This window comes from Chrysemys picta, chromosome 22 (genome assembly GCF_011386835.1).
Source record: "Chrysemys picta bellii isolate R12L10 chromosome 22, ASM1138683v2, whole genome shotgun sequence".
NCBI classification, from domain to species: Eukaryota; Metazoa; Chordata; order Testudines; family Emydidae; genus Chrysemys; species Chrysemys picta.
In genome coordinates this window covers 268,893-283,235 of record NC_088812.1, presented here as the reverse complement: position 1 = coordinate 283,235, position 14,343 = coordinate 268,893, and the positions used below count along the sequence as shown (strand labels likewise).

The 14,343-nt window shown below is 46.1% G+C and overlaps 1 protein-coding gene across 1 annotated transcript; it reads right to left on the bottom strand.

Moving 5' to 3' along the window:
* Positions 1-245: 245 nt before the first annotated feature.
* Positions 246-13,256, bottom strand: DSN1 (DSN1 component of MIS12 kinetochore complex). Its single transcript, XM_005311387.5, has 12 exons — positions 13,091-13,256; positions 12,611-12,647; positions 11,966-12,026; positions 11,067-11,429; positions 7,674-7,747; positions 6,688-6,760; positions 5,795-5,882; positions 5,118-5,177; positions 4,558-4,629; positions 3,782-3,929; positions 3,237-3,324; positions 246-596 (listed from the first exon to the last, which is right to left on the bottom strand). Exons 1-12 carry the CDS (start codon positions 13,123-13,125, stop codon positions 490-492), a joined length of 1,206 nt encoding a protein of 401 aa, XP_005311444.2. The 5' UTR covers positions 13,126-13,256; the 3' UTR covers positions 246-489.
* Positions 13,257-14,343: the final 1,087 nt, after the last annotated feature.

The following is a 14,343-nucleotide window of genomic DNA, read 5'->3' as shown; positions in this document are numbered from 1 at the left end:
TCTCCGCTGAGTGACACATTCCGACACCAGACAGAGCCGCCCTTCTGGCCAGGGCGCACGCGTCATTTGAACGCGGAAGCGGGAAATCACTCGGGTAGGGGCTGATACGCATGCGCCACCCACTTGCACAGTGCGCAGGCGCCGCTGGTGTTCTGTTCGCTTCCCCCCCGCCCCTCTGTTGGTTCGCCCCTTCCCGTCCCCCCTCCCTGGCCCCGCCCCCCAGCAGCAGAGCCCACACGCAGCAGCAGAGGGGGGGGCGACGCCCCGCAGTTTTATTCACAGCACAGGCACCAGTGACAGCAAGGCAGGGTCAGGCCATACAGCTCAGTCCCACAGCACAAGCCCAGGACAGGAGCTCCCCCCGCCCATTTACTAAGGCAAAGTGGTGCTACCCCCCAGGCACCGCTTAGAGAAGGGAGGAAGGAGCCTGCAGGGAAAGGTAATAAAGGCAGAAGGAGGCAATGACAACTGTCCGCTGCAAGTCTGTGTTTAACCCTCAGGAGGCTGCTGGCAGTGGCTGACTGGTGGCTTCTTTTGGGGAACTTTGAGTAGTTTCCGAATAGGTGAGTTTTCCAGTTGCTGAAAAGTCCTTGATGCTGGAAGAGAAGCAACAAAATTCCCCAGTTATCGCCACACAGTCTAGGGAAAGGCTTTTGCTAATCTGGAGCAGAGACCTGGATGCCAGGAACACCAGGATCAAATTTTGGTTGGGCCCCAGCTTGGCTGAGGTCTTGAACAGGTCCCCGTGCTTTTCTGTGCATCAGTTTCCACACCCCTGGAGCGTAGAGTCTGCTTTTAAGGATGTGACCTAAACATGTCTCCACAAACCCATCAGTGTGAGTCAGACAGTAGGGAAAGGGGTCTTAGACATTTAAATTTCCTCTTGCTCCTAAAGGCAGAGTTCAGCATCCATAGATTTAGGGCTGATTTTATGATTCCTCAGACTGGTGAAGAACATAAGAACAGCCATACTGGGTTAGACCAAAGGTCCATCTAGCCCCATAGTGTCTTCCAACAGTGGCTAATGCCAGGTGCCCCAGAGGAAATGAATAGAACAGGGAATCATCAAGTGATCCATCCCTTGTTGCCCAATTCCCAGCTTCTGGCAAAGAGGCTAGGGACATCATCCTTGCCCATCCTGGCTAATAACTATTTATGGACCTATCCTCCATGAATTTATCTAATTTTTTTTTAACCCTGTTATAGTCTTGGCCTTCACAACATCCTGGCAAACAGTTCCACAGGATGACTGTGCATTGTATGAAGAAATACTTCCTTTTGATGTTTTAAACCTACTGTCTATTAATTTCATTTGGTGATCCCTAGTTCTTGTGTTATGAGGAATAAATAACGCTTCCCTATTTACTTTCTCCACACCAGTCATGATTTTATAGACCTCGATCATCTCCCCCCTTCCTCGTCTCTTTTCCAAGCTGAACAGTCTCAGTCTTTTTAATCTCTCCTCATATGGAAGCACTCAATACCCCTAATCATTTTTGTTGCCCTTTTCTGAACCTTTTCCGATCCCAATATCTCTTTTTTGAGATGGGGCAACCACATCTGCACGTAGTATTCAAGATGTGGGCGTACCATGGATTTATAAAGGCAATACAATATGTACATAAGAGACCCGATATGGGAACAGCCTTAAATAGGCAATTGTGAGAGGTGCAATTTGTTATTTTCACTAACATGGCTAGATACCAGGGGTCTCAAACACACGGCCCACGGGGCTCTTGCGTGTGGCCTGCCAAGCTCCCTGCCCCCTTTCTCCCCCCCCCCACTGCCCGTGGGATTGCCCCTGTGGCGTTGCGAGCCCCACGCCACTCTCTGAAGCAGCTGGCAGCATGCCCCTTCCGGCGGGGGGGGGGGGGGGGGGGGGGGGGGGGGGGGGGGGGGGGAAGGAGGCAGAGGGCTCCTGCATTGCCTCTTTCCAGGCACCGCCCCCCGCAACTCCCATTGGCCGGGAACAGGGAACCGCGGCCAGTGGGAGGTACCTAGAGGAGCGGCAAGAGCAGCCCCCGCCTTCCCCAGGGGCTGCAAGGACACAGTTCCAGCTGCTTCCTGGAGCAAAGCGGCGTGGGGCCGGGGCCAGGGCAGGCAAGCAGGGAGCCTGCCCTGGCCCCCAGTGCACACCGCTGCCACCCAGGAACCGCTCTAGGTAAGCGGCACCGGCTGGAGCTCGCATCCTGAACCCCTCCTGCACCCCAGCTCCCTGCCCTGAGTCCCCTGCCACATCCCACACCCCTCTTGCACCCCACCCCCTTCCCTGAGCCCCCTGCCACCTCCCACACCCTCCTGCACTCCCTGCCCTGAGCCCCCTGCCACACCCTGCACACCTCCTCCACCTCAGCTCCCTGCCCTGAGCCCCCTGCTGCACCCTGCACACCTCCTGCACCTCAGCTCCCTGCCCCCTGCCACATCCCGCACCCCAACTCCCTGTCCTGAGCCCCCTACCGTATCCTGCACCCCTCCTGCCCTGAGCCACCTGCTGCACCCTGCACCCCGACCCCCTGCCGCAGCCCTCACCCTCTTGCACCCCACACACCAACTCTCTGCCCTGAGCCCCCACCGCACCCTGCACCCTTTCTGCACCCCCTGGGGCAGCGTTAGGGTGGGGACTTTGGGGAAGGGGTTGGAAGAGGTGGGGCGGGACGGGGCCTAATGGAAGGGGTGGAGTGGGGGCAGGGCCAGTGATGCGGCCCTCGGGTCAATGCACTAGTCCTCATGTGGCCCTCGTGGTCATTTGAGTTTGAGACCCCTGCTACATACTATGGTCTCTCTCAATACAATATTCAGTAAAATGTCCTCAACACCTATAGGAATCCAGGATTTCCTTGTGTAATATACTAGAATGAACTGTATACATAGGCAGAACGTCAGCAATGAAGAGGGTGGAGTAAGAGCTTAAGTATAAAATAAATAATAAACCCTTTTTAAGGTAACTTGCACTCAATATCATTTTTCCCTTAATAGATTTTTAATGCTTTCTAGAGTGGTCTAACAAGTACTGTGTGAAGCAAACAGTATCATTTTAAAAAAACAAAAACAAAAAAACAACTCTTCTAATGACAGCTTGTCATGGTACTGCCAAAGCAATTTAGGGGTGAGAGGAAGAGAACAAAAATTAATCCATCTCCCTCTACAGCCTTCTGGGTTTTATTGGTTAACCACAAAGGTTCTGTATTTAATGGATAGGAAGCATTTACTGTCGGATGGCTGGAATGTCTGCTTACCAAGTTGCTCTGACAGATTCCGGAGGTACTGTGTACTGTCTTCTATGAAAGCCTGCAACAACTTCACTGCCTGCTGCAGTTCATCCAGCTGCAAAATAAAACAAAAAAAAGTTTTCAGGGAACTCAGAAGATAAAAGAGAAAACTCTTTGGAAATTTAGTGAACTGGGTGAATAAAGCAAATGCCAAACCAAAGCATTTGGTGATGATTTCATTAGAAATTTCCACTTATTTCCCTTTCATAACCTGTAATGCAGGTTTGGACTGTAGAATGATATTGAAATACGATAGCAGATTCCTTGTGTTCATTGCGGGAAAACATTTATTAAACAATGTACTATGTTCAGTGACCTCACTATGTCAATTCCTCATTGGCGTAGAGAAGGGAATCACTTCTCTAAGGTAAACAATCTAATTAGTGGGTCTTGCATAGTCTGATATCTTCTAAAGACGAATGATTCAGACACAACAGGTCAGTTGACACTTCTGTGTTTGCACCATGAATGATTTTTAAACTCTTTAGTGCATTTCAGACCCTATAACTCACCACGAGCTCCATGCAGTCAAAGACCTCACCCTGGCTATCTAGTATTTTCTGATAGTTAGGCTTGCTACTGAGAACTTTGGCCTGTGATGCTCCGAGATAACTAGCAGGCTCCACTTGCACTTCATTCGTCTTGCACTGCTCCAGTTGTCTTGAAAACAAAAAGCATGGTACACATATAACCACTGCATATGGGAAGTACCCACTTTCCAATGGTGCCTAGCATAGATATGGCTAGAAACAGATTATTTGCATTTCTGTCATCTGCCACAAGATCTCCAAAGTGACCCATTAAAAGAAATTTTAAAACATCACAAATACTGTCAGAAAATCAGTTCCTGGCTACACATCCTAATTAAACAAGTTTCCATAATTTACCACATCTCCAATGACAGTACCCGAGTGTACTTTTCATTTCAGAGTCCTTTGCTGAGTATTTTTAAACAAGACTTAATTCCTTTAACATATTATCTTCCATGTGTTCTTCAGGACTGACAGCATGATTAACAACCGGAATTTCTGGTATGACCTTTGCTGCTGCTTCATTATGCAACTGTGGGCTGATGATATTTAAATTAAACTATGCATGGAAAGAACACCTGCTTGACAACTGATCACAAAGTGCTGAAGTCTTTTAACATAAACAGTTTGGGTTCTAGAGGACTGGAATTAAATACAATAGAGGATCACATTAACCAATGACTAGCACTATTAGATTCTCAATATTAAATCTAATTTTTGGCTGAAAAGGACAGACAGAAAAAGGATAATAATCTAACCTGGACATTTCTTCTGCACTTTTCTGGAAACTCAGTAAAAGCTGATCCCAAGTTTGAGACTCTGTAGTAAACCTTTAGAATGAATGAACAGATGAAAGAGCGTTACTACATACTTTGGGAGAGGAATTACCTCCCTTGGGCTTCACTAATGTAAGGGGCCTATAGAAATTACACCAGAACTCTAGCTTTTACTCTGGGCCAAAATATTGCCTTCTGATTTACAAGAGACAGATATACAAATGCACAGTGGGGACAAATTCAGCCATGAAATAAACAAGTTCTGACTTAAGTGGAGTTACATCACAGCAGAGCCAGGCTCTCAGATTTCTGTGTCATGCGAATGCTAAGTGATTACCTCCAAAGCAGAAGTTGCTTGCAATTCATGCCCTGCTTGTGGTCCAATTCTAGGACTTACAAAGGCAGGCTTAGAGGTTGCCCATAGTGTCCTGTCCCCATTTCAGATGCTTGAATCATTGCGGATAACACCAAGAACTATGAGAAAAGGTCCAACTCTGTCCATTCAGCCATACGAAACCAGGCCTAGGCTCAGTTATTCTTACCTGTTTATATATTCCTTCATCTGGGTCAATGATGCATTGAGCACAGGGTCTGATAAAATACTAAAACAGAGAAGTACAAGATCAGAGAGATTTTAAGGAGGTGTTTATGGGCATTATCTATACCACGCAGGATTGTTATGACTGTTTAGTATTTGTGCAGCGCCTCTGTGTAAATACAGTGTATTATACTTCATTCAAATTTTTGGTTATTCTAGGATATAAATGTAAACAAGAAAACTCCTGCTGATGTGCCAAGCACTAAAGTAGACACTTTGGTGCCATGACTATTAAGATGAACATTCTCCTTTAGAGTCATTAGCATTAAAGACATTAAATACACTTTCCAAATTTTTCACATCTATAGCTGACACAGCCCTGTATAGCACATTTGTCTAATATGTGGACTCTTAGCACTCACAAACGCCAAGTTCCAATGTAAGTTCTGCAAGCAAGAATTGTGGCATTTTAGCCTGCCGACCCTCATTATAAGTTGTACCCAATATCAGACACTAAGAGCCTGCAATAGGTCATTGCTGTTTCCAGTGTCTGCAATATGAATCTTGACAAGTTTCATGAATTGCAATGTAAGATAATCAGTCAGGCACTGGGACAGGAATAGCAAACTCCAGCTCCATGACATGTTGCAACAACACTGTGTGACCACAGGGAGTCATTACCCTTTCAACTCTTCTGTACATTTCTTTAGCGTTCCATCTAGTTTCAGTCTCTCTGTACAACGCATCAGCTCTTCTGAAACTGAATTCACTGGAGATGGGGACAAGACAACAATAAAACAAAGTGAAGTAGTTAAACAGCAGACAGTACCTGCTCTCTGCAGAACTAACTCACACTAAAGTAAAATACATGGAACAGTAGTACTCAGGGCTCACACGCCAAGACGTTATGTAACCCATGAACCCTGTTTTTACAGCATAACCAGTTCAGTTCCCTAACAGAAGACATTTCAGATACCAGTCACGCTAGCTTTGGCGGAGAGAGAATATAAGTGATCAAAGCTTACTTTGGGCATTCTCTTGGTACCACTAATGATGCACAGGCTGTTATTAGAAGCACCAATTTAAAGGGATTTTTTTGGCTGCTCAAGCTCCTTCTTCCCCAAGACATTTGGTTCCCTCTGGAGTGGAAATTGAGTGACCCTTCCCCTGTGCAAATTGAGAGCTAGAGATAGATTATTACTCTCCTCAATGTATAGCAGGGGTAGGCAACCTATGGCACACGTGCCGAAGGCAGCAGGCGAGCTGATTTTCAGTGGCACTCACATTGCCCGGGTCCTGGCCACCAGTCCGAGGGACTCTGCATTTTAATTTAATTTTAAAGGACGCTTCTTAAACATTTTAAAAACCTTATTTACTTTACATACAACAAGAGTTTGATTATATATTATAGACTTATAGAAAGAGACCTTCTAAAAATGTTAAAATGTATTACTGGCACGCGAAACCTTAAATTAGAGTGAATAAATGAAGACTCGGCACACCACTTCTGAAAGGCTGCCGACCCCTGATGTATAGCATTACCCTTTCATTAAATATATCACATGGGGACCCACCATTTGCTTTAAAAGCCTCAGGGCTGAAGCCATCAGTCTGCTTCAAGAAGTGCTGAAGCTTCTGGGCAGAGAACTGGGAGAACAGAGAAGAGAGTGAGGTATTTGTTTTGTTTTTCTTTTTTTAGACTATTCAAAATGTCCCATCTGACACTGGACTGCTTTTCATTAGACATCCAGCGGGGAGAAGCAGTTATCAAAGTTTTGCCAAGTGCAACAGGACGATGATCATAGAATCTCAGCAGGTTTTCTCTTTCAAGCTTTTTACAAACAACGGAAAGCATGACAAAAGTGTCTTTTTTGCACTTGCTCTGTTTTAAAGACCGAACACCGGGCATTGACGTCAGTGTGCAGCCAAAACTAGAGAAAAGCTTTCAGCATTGCTCAGTCAAATGCCGGTGGTATTACGCAGCAGGAAACAGTATCTTGCTAGGAGTGAAATTATAAAATCCTACAAACCAAAAATCACAAAGCTTATTGCACCTGAAAATTTTCTGGCAATTTGTCTTTTGATAGAAACATTTTATTTTCTATAGGGCTCCAATATGTATAAAATCAATCCAAAGTTAATACCTCTTAGTTGGTATGACAAAGTAAAATGTGCCACAGCCTAAATTCTACAAACTATTTAATCTCTCTCACTTGTTTCACAGTTACATCAGTTTATAAACTGTAAAGTTTAGCTTTTGTATCATTTTCAAAGTGTTTGCAATCAGTTAGCCTTCACAACACTTTTATGGAGTTTATTCCCCCATTTTACAGAAAAGGAAACCAAGGGATAGGGAAGTGGAGTGACCTCTCCTTGCCCATGGAGGGATTCAGTTGGGACTAGAACTCAGGAGTCCTGCCTCTTGCTAGACCACCTCACCACACTTCATTGCTTATTTACAGATTAAAACCCACCAAGAAAAATGAAGTATAAGAAGCAGAATAATACACAAATAATTTGTTTTTAGCAAAAAGGTTCCTTCAGGAACCTAGGACCTCACCTGGAAACTAGACAGCAGGAGCATGGAAAGCCTGTCAGTCTCAGGCAAATCCAGGCTGATTGATTTGCTCAGCTCTAAAAGTTAAACACAAACACATTTAAAAAGACAAGTTTACCTCAAACTGTGAGCAGTTGAAATGTCCCTGAGCTGGACACTGTAAATACTGATGCATATACACACAAGAGTGGGGACAGTCTATCCAGCAACTTCATTGCCAGAAGAGCCAATCTCAAGTGCTAAATCAGATGCTACATGTTGCATGTCAGAAGGGCAATGAAAACTTTAACATAGAAGTTACTTTTTAACTCAAGCAGCCATTAAGAGAGCTGTTAACTCCCTAATGCTGAGTCCTGCATTTACTTCTGCACTGGAGGAGGGTCCATCAATCTGGGGCTGGGAGGTTCCTTTCTATGCATGCTCTAGTGCACATGTGTCAAACTCAAGGCCCGCGGGCCACATCCGGCCCGCCATACAATTATATCCGGCCCGCGAAATCGTTTTATATATCTGTTTTTAATGGCCCTGTGATATGACGCCCCAATAACACACACTACAAATCCCATGATGCAGTGCAATTGCCGCCAACGGCAAGCCGCGGTTCAAGTTCGCGGTCTGTTGATGTATACAACGCTAATATCAAATCAAAGCTAGACCCCAACAATGGCCAAGAGAAAAATTGATTCTGAAAACCGAGGCTTTCAAAGCCGGTGGGAGAATGAGTATATGTTTACTGAAATTGCAGGTAAACCAGTGTGTCTCCTTTGCGGGAGTAATATCGCTGTAATGAAGGAGTATAACCTAAGACGGCACTACGAGACGAAACATGAGAACAAATTCAAAAACCTGAGCGCAGGACAGAAGCTACAAAAGGTAGAGGAGTTGAAGAAGAATTTGACATCCCAGCAGACGTTTTTCACCAAAGCAAAATCACAAAGTGAAGCTGCTGTGAAAGCAAGTTTCATTGTGGCCGAAGAGATCGCCAAATCAGGACGGCCGTTTACCGAGGGGGAATTCGTAAAGAATTGTATGATGAAAGTGTGCGACGTCCTTTGTCCAGATAAAACGCGAGCGTTTGCAAATGTAAGCCTCAGCAGAAACACTGTTGCTAATCGGGTTTGTGAGATGGCGACTGATTTGAAAACACAGTTGATTGAAAGAGCAAAAGATTTTGTTGCATACTCCCTTGCCGTGGATGAAACTACTGACGCGACTGACACTGCACAGCTGGCGATATTTATCCGTGGTGTGGATTCCAATTTGTGCGTAACAGAGGAAATACTGGACATTAAATCGATGCACGGGACAACGAAAGGAGAAGACATCTTTGGAAATGTATTTCAAAGTGTAACCGACATGAAACTGCCGTGGGAAAAACTCGTTGGACTTACAACAGATGGCGCACCTGCTATGTGTGGTGAAAAAAATGGACTGGTGGGAAGGATGCGCTCAAAGATGCGGGAGGAGAACTGTGCCGGTGAGTTGACAGTGTATCACTGCATCATACACCAGGAATCGCTGAGTGCTAAAGTCCTAAAAATGGATCATGTGATGAACACTGTAACACAAACCGTCAACTTTATCAGAGCCTACGGTTTAAATCACCGCCAATTCCAGTCTTTTCTGCGGGAAATAGATAGCGAGTTTGGCGATATGCCATATCATACGGAGGTCCGGTGGCTAAGTCGGGGAAAAGTTCTCAAAAGACACTTTGAGCTGCGAGAGGAAATCTGCCAGTTCATGGACAGTAAGGGGAAAGACTGCACAGTTCTGTGGGATGAAAAGTGGAAATGTGAGTTGGCGTTCCTGGCTGACATAACGTCGCATCTTAGCGCTTTAAACCTTCAACTCCAGGGACGGGAGCACATAATAACCGATATGCATGATGCAGTGAAGGCATTTCAAGTGAAGCTGCGCTTATGGGAGACACAAATGCACCAATGCAACTTGTCTCACTTTCCCTGTTGCCAAGTAATACGGAACCAAGAAAGTGCCACAGTTTTCCCAAATGCCACCTTTGCTGAAAAACTCAGCGCGCTGCGCACTGAGTTCGCACGGCGCTTCAGTGACTTTGAGGCACAGAAAAGTAACTTCGAGCTGCTTCGCAACCCATTTGCAGTCGATGTGGAAACCGCACCTGTAGAAATGCAGATGGAGCTGATAGAACTGCAATGTAACGGGACACTGAAGGCAAAGTACGACACTGCGGGGCCAGCACAGTTCACTCGCTTCATTCCTGAAGCGATGCCGCAGCTCCGCCAACATGCGGCTCGAATCCTGTCCATGTTTGGCAGCACATATCTGTGCGAGCAGCTGTTCTCTGTGATGAAAATTAACAAAACGTCACACAGGAGTCGCCTCACTGATGAACACCTGCAATCGATCCTGAGAATCTTCACAACACAGAACCTAACCCCAAACATAAACGAACTTGTTGCAAAGAAAAGACTCCAAGTATCAGGCTCTGACTAAATAGGACAAGAAAATGGAATGTTATGATTTGTTATGATTATACTTTTGCTTTAAATTCAATTTTTTATTTATATTTTCAGATTTTTTAATATTCCAGCATGTACAGATTTTGAATGTATTGTATTGACAGGATATTTTTTTATGAAGAGCAAAATATTTTAAGTTGAAATGTATTTATTTTGGAATGATATCCTGTATTTTGGTTCATATTAATGGTTAAAAAACATAAATATTTAGTCTGTTAAATAAATGGTTATACTGTTCGGCCCGCGAGTTTTGAGTTTTGGCCCCCTGTGCAATTGAGTTTGACACCCCTGCTCTAGTGGATGAATCTCACACACTACAGAACTAAGGAACTGCTTTGTAAAATAAAAGAAAAAGAAAAGGGTTATGGAGAATCAAATATATAACTCAGTCTCTGGGCTGCCTGCATGGAACATGCTCCTGGATAGGAGCTTCCAACTTCTACAGTGAAAGGTCTGATGAGGTACTCCAGATTTTTATTAAGCAGAAGTAGTGCTTTGCACTCAGCCAGATGCTGCTCCTCACCCTTAGAACCTTTGTACTCATTGTATGTTATACGCACACACATTTCTGAGCTGTTCATGCTAGCTGGTGTTCATGTCACCATCTTCTTTTGGGCAAGGACACCTGACAGAGCTATAAATAGCCCTTTAGCTTAAACTGGACCATTGCAGCACTCATGGTCTAAGCATCCATTTTAAAGTCAAAATTGCCAGGTCTCATTTAGTGCTGTACTCAGAGAAAGTTGCCAAACATAGCCCTAAATGCAGCAAAGTCTGGGCCCAATCATTGCATTGGTGCCTTTCACATTGCACCCATGAAGTCAGAGTTCCACTTGTCCAGAATTCTCACACAAGGATCTCAGCACAGTTTAATCACAAGGAAGTACATGGCACCTACCAGTGACATCCTGATGGAAAGGAGGCAGCGACTTCCGGCGGTTGGTTCCCTTCAGACTGGAGCGAGACCAGGAGCGACGTGTGATTTGTGGGCTAATGGCAAGTGCCCTTGGGGACAAGTTAAATGAACTTGAAGTGAGGCCTTTCCTGGGAGTACCTCTCCAGGGAGATATCCTCTTGGGACTGGGACTCCGGGCAGCTTTCTTGGGGCTGGGGCTAGGACAAGACCTTTTCCTGGTAGCCGCTCTGACTTTGTCATTGGGACTTGCTCTCACATTAGCCTTGTTTCCAGGCCCAGGACTAATAACTTTGTTTGGCTCTGAAAAGTGTTCAGGCTCCACTTTCTCCTCACTGGGGTCACGTTCTAGAAGAAATACACATATCAGATAAAATCCACTGAAACACTAAAGTGGAGGGAATGACCTCTCATGGGATTTGGAATGGGAATATAGGGCGTTTCACCTATGCATCACTGTTTCAAACCCAGCCCAGGGTGGCAGTGACTGAAAGATATTACAATCTGACGGCCGTGTTACCTTTTTCATGGAACTGCCACAGAGTAAAAGTGTGGACCATTTGAGCCCCCTGTTCCCACCCGCTCCTTCAATTCATCTTTAGATCCAGCCTCTGCAGAGTCCAGGAAGGGAGGAAGAACAGGGCTGTAGAGATGAAGGACGACTGTGCTTTCCCAATCTGGCTCCGTAAGCAATCTCACATCTGGATTTGCAATCTAATACTGCAAATCCCCTCACACTCTGCTCATAGCTAATGTGAATGCTGTGATTATCCCTGTGTATGAAGCAGCTCTAGAAACCAAACTAACTCGACTGCTGAGAATGTGTCACATCACTATCATTTACCCAGGAAACGAATAATTAGTTCTTTGAAATAATACCTTACCTTGTGTCCCACCACCGTTCTTTCCATCTTCAACACCGGGGAGGTTCTGTTGGAGGGGATTCTGAGAAATAAACATTTTCCATATTTTAGTTCTACAAAACAGAAATCCATGTGGACACAAGGGGTGAGAAGAGTTGAATAGGCAGGACGCCTGCGTGGCTGATCCTCTAAAGCTTAAAAAGATGCATAATCAAATTATTTCTTTCCCCAACAATCAATCTCAAAGCCCATTGACAATGGCTAGGCAGCTGGTATGCTGCAACTGCTGCTTATTATGCGCAACATGATCAGTTCAGTGCCAACTTGTCCTTCTCCACATCCCCATCCGTTGACATCTTGTCTCATTTGCTTAGACCAGTGATGCTCCACCTTTCTCACCTAGCAATACATGAAGCACAGGATGACTGTGACTCCTTGATACCCTATTTGCAACCCCTTTATGGGTCGTGACTTCCAGACCAAGAGCCCATGGCTTAAGCTGCAAGCTCTTTGGGACAGGGACTGTCTTTTATTGCATGTTTCTGTGCAGAACCTAGCACATAGGGGCCCTAATCCCAGACAGGGGCTTCTAGGCACTACTGCTATACAAAGATATAACAAAAATCCATCTTCAAGCGGGGGCAGGGGCACAGTCCGACTCCTCACCTGCAGCTGCGTTTCCTGTAGCCAGGCCTCTTCGGTCCTGCAACACCAAACACACATGGGGTAATAACCTGGCCCAAGCTCCTGACTGCTGGTGGCCACACGAGGCTTCTCTGGCCTGTTTGTTACTCCAGGACACACGTCGTGTCAGCCAGTGCGGGATGCCGGGCACGGGGCGCCACCCCGTCCCGCCGGGCAGCTCGGGGGCATGAGGCGGCCGCCTCTGGGGGACAGCTAGACCCGGACCCCGGCTGGCCAGGGGCGGCTGCGGACCCCAGTGGAGGAGGGGGAGGGGGAGGGGTTACACCCCATCTAGCGAGGGGCAGCACCGCGGGGAGGGGCGGGGTGACCCCGGGGCGGGGATAGGCGCTTAGCTCTGCGGCGGCCACCCCGGAGCCCGCGGAAGGGAAGACGGGGGACACTGCGGCCGCCAGCCCCCGGGGATTACACTGCGGGGGGGGGGGGGCGCCGCACCCCACTCACCGGCCCCGCCCAGATTCCTCCGGCTTCGCCTCCATCCCTGCCGCCTTCTGCCCTCACTCAAACAACCCGGCGGCCGCCCCGCCACAACCGCAGAGCCTGTCGGGACTTGTAGTTCTGGGCGGGAGTCGGGCCAAGGGGCGGCGCATGCGCAACCCCTCCTGTATGCACCGCGGAACCACTGGAAAGAATAATTTCTGCGCGGGGCTAGGGCGCCGCCAACGTTCACCCGCTGCAAGGGCTTCTGGGAGATATACCGGCTATAGGCCCCGCCTATTATCGCAGTGGGTGCTGGGAAGTGTAGTTTTGGGGGAGGGGGAGGTAACATCGTGGAAAAGGAGCCAGGGTTCTAGGGCCAGCAGCGAGAGGCATAGAGGAGTGGTTGCAAAGGCGAATCTGTAATGATTATTTACATAGAAATCCTTGTGAGAGGTCGTCGGTCAGAACCTGAGCCGGCCAGGCATGCTGTTACCAGACCCATAGGCCCTAAGGCTCTCTCCTCATGTTATGTATAACAAAAAAGCCAAAAATGGACTGACTAGACATACTGTTTATGAACATGTAGGCCCAAAGACAGGCATGCAGGATTTGAAAACTTATCTCCTATTTAGAGGGAAGTTTTACGGATTATCCTATCCTAAAAGTCCCTACTGTGTTAGCTTGATAAGTCACTTATGTTTTGGCCTCAGTTTCTCTATAGGGGAATAATGCTACTCTCTCTTTAAAAAGGCACTTTACATTTTGTAAAGGTTAAGCACAATATAAGACACTAATGCAGTCATTTCTGGAGGGCTAAGTCAAATGTTTTAAATGGTATTTAACGTGTATACACAAACACGGTTGTCAATTATGGTTAGACATATTCCTGGAGGTTTCATCACATGCCAGTCTTTAATTCCTGCAGATTCTACAATCCTGTACGGTTGGCAACCCTTTAAGTTATATAACCCCAAAACAGCAAAGAGCTCCAATACTACTGGAGATAGGGTGCAGAATGGCAGTGAAAAATATATTAGCTTTTTCCTTAACAGGACAGGCTCTGTCACATGGATTTATCCAATTTGTCCATGTTTAAATTTCCAAATTAAAAATTATAATACCTAGTTAAGATATGTTCATTATCCAGATGTACGTATCTCCTAAAAGAAACACTGATAAATTTATTAATTTGATTTTCCCCAACAGATTTTTAGAAGCCTTCATTAGTCCCCTACACATTCTTTGCTATCTTTCATATTACATTCTGTAAATTGGCA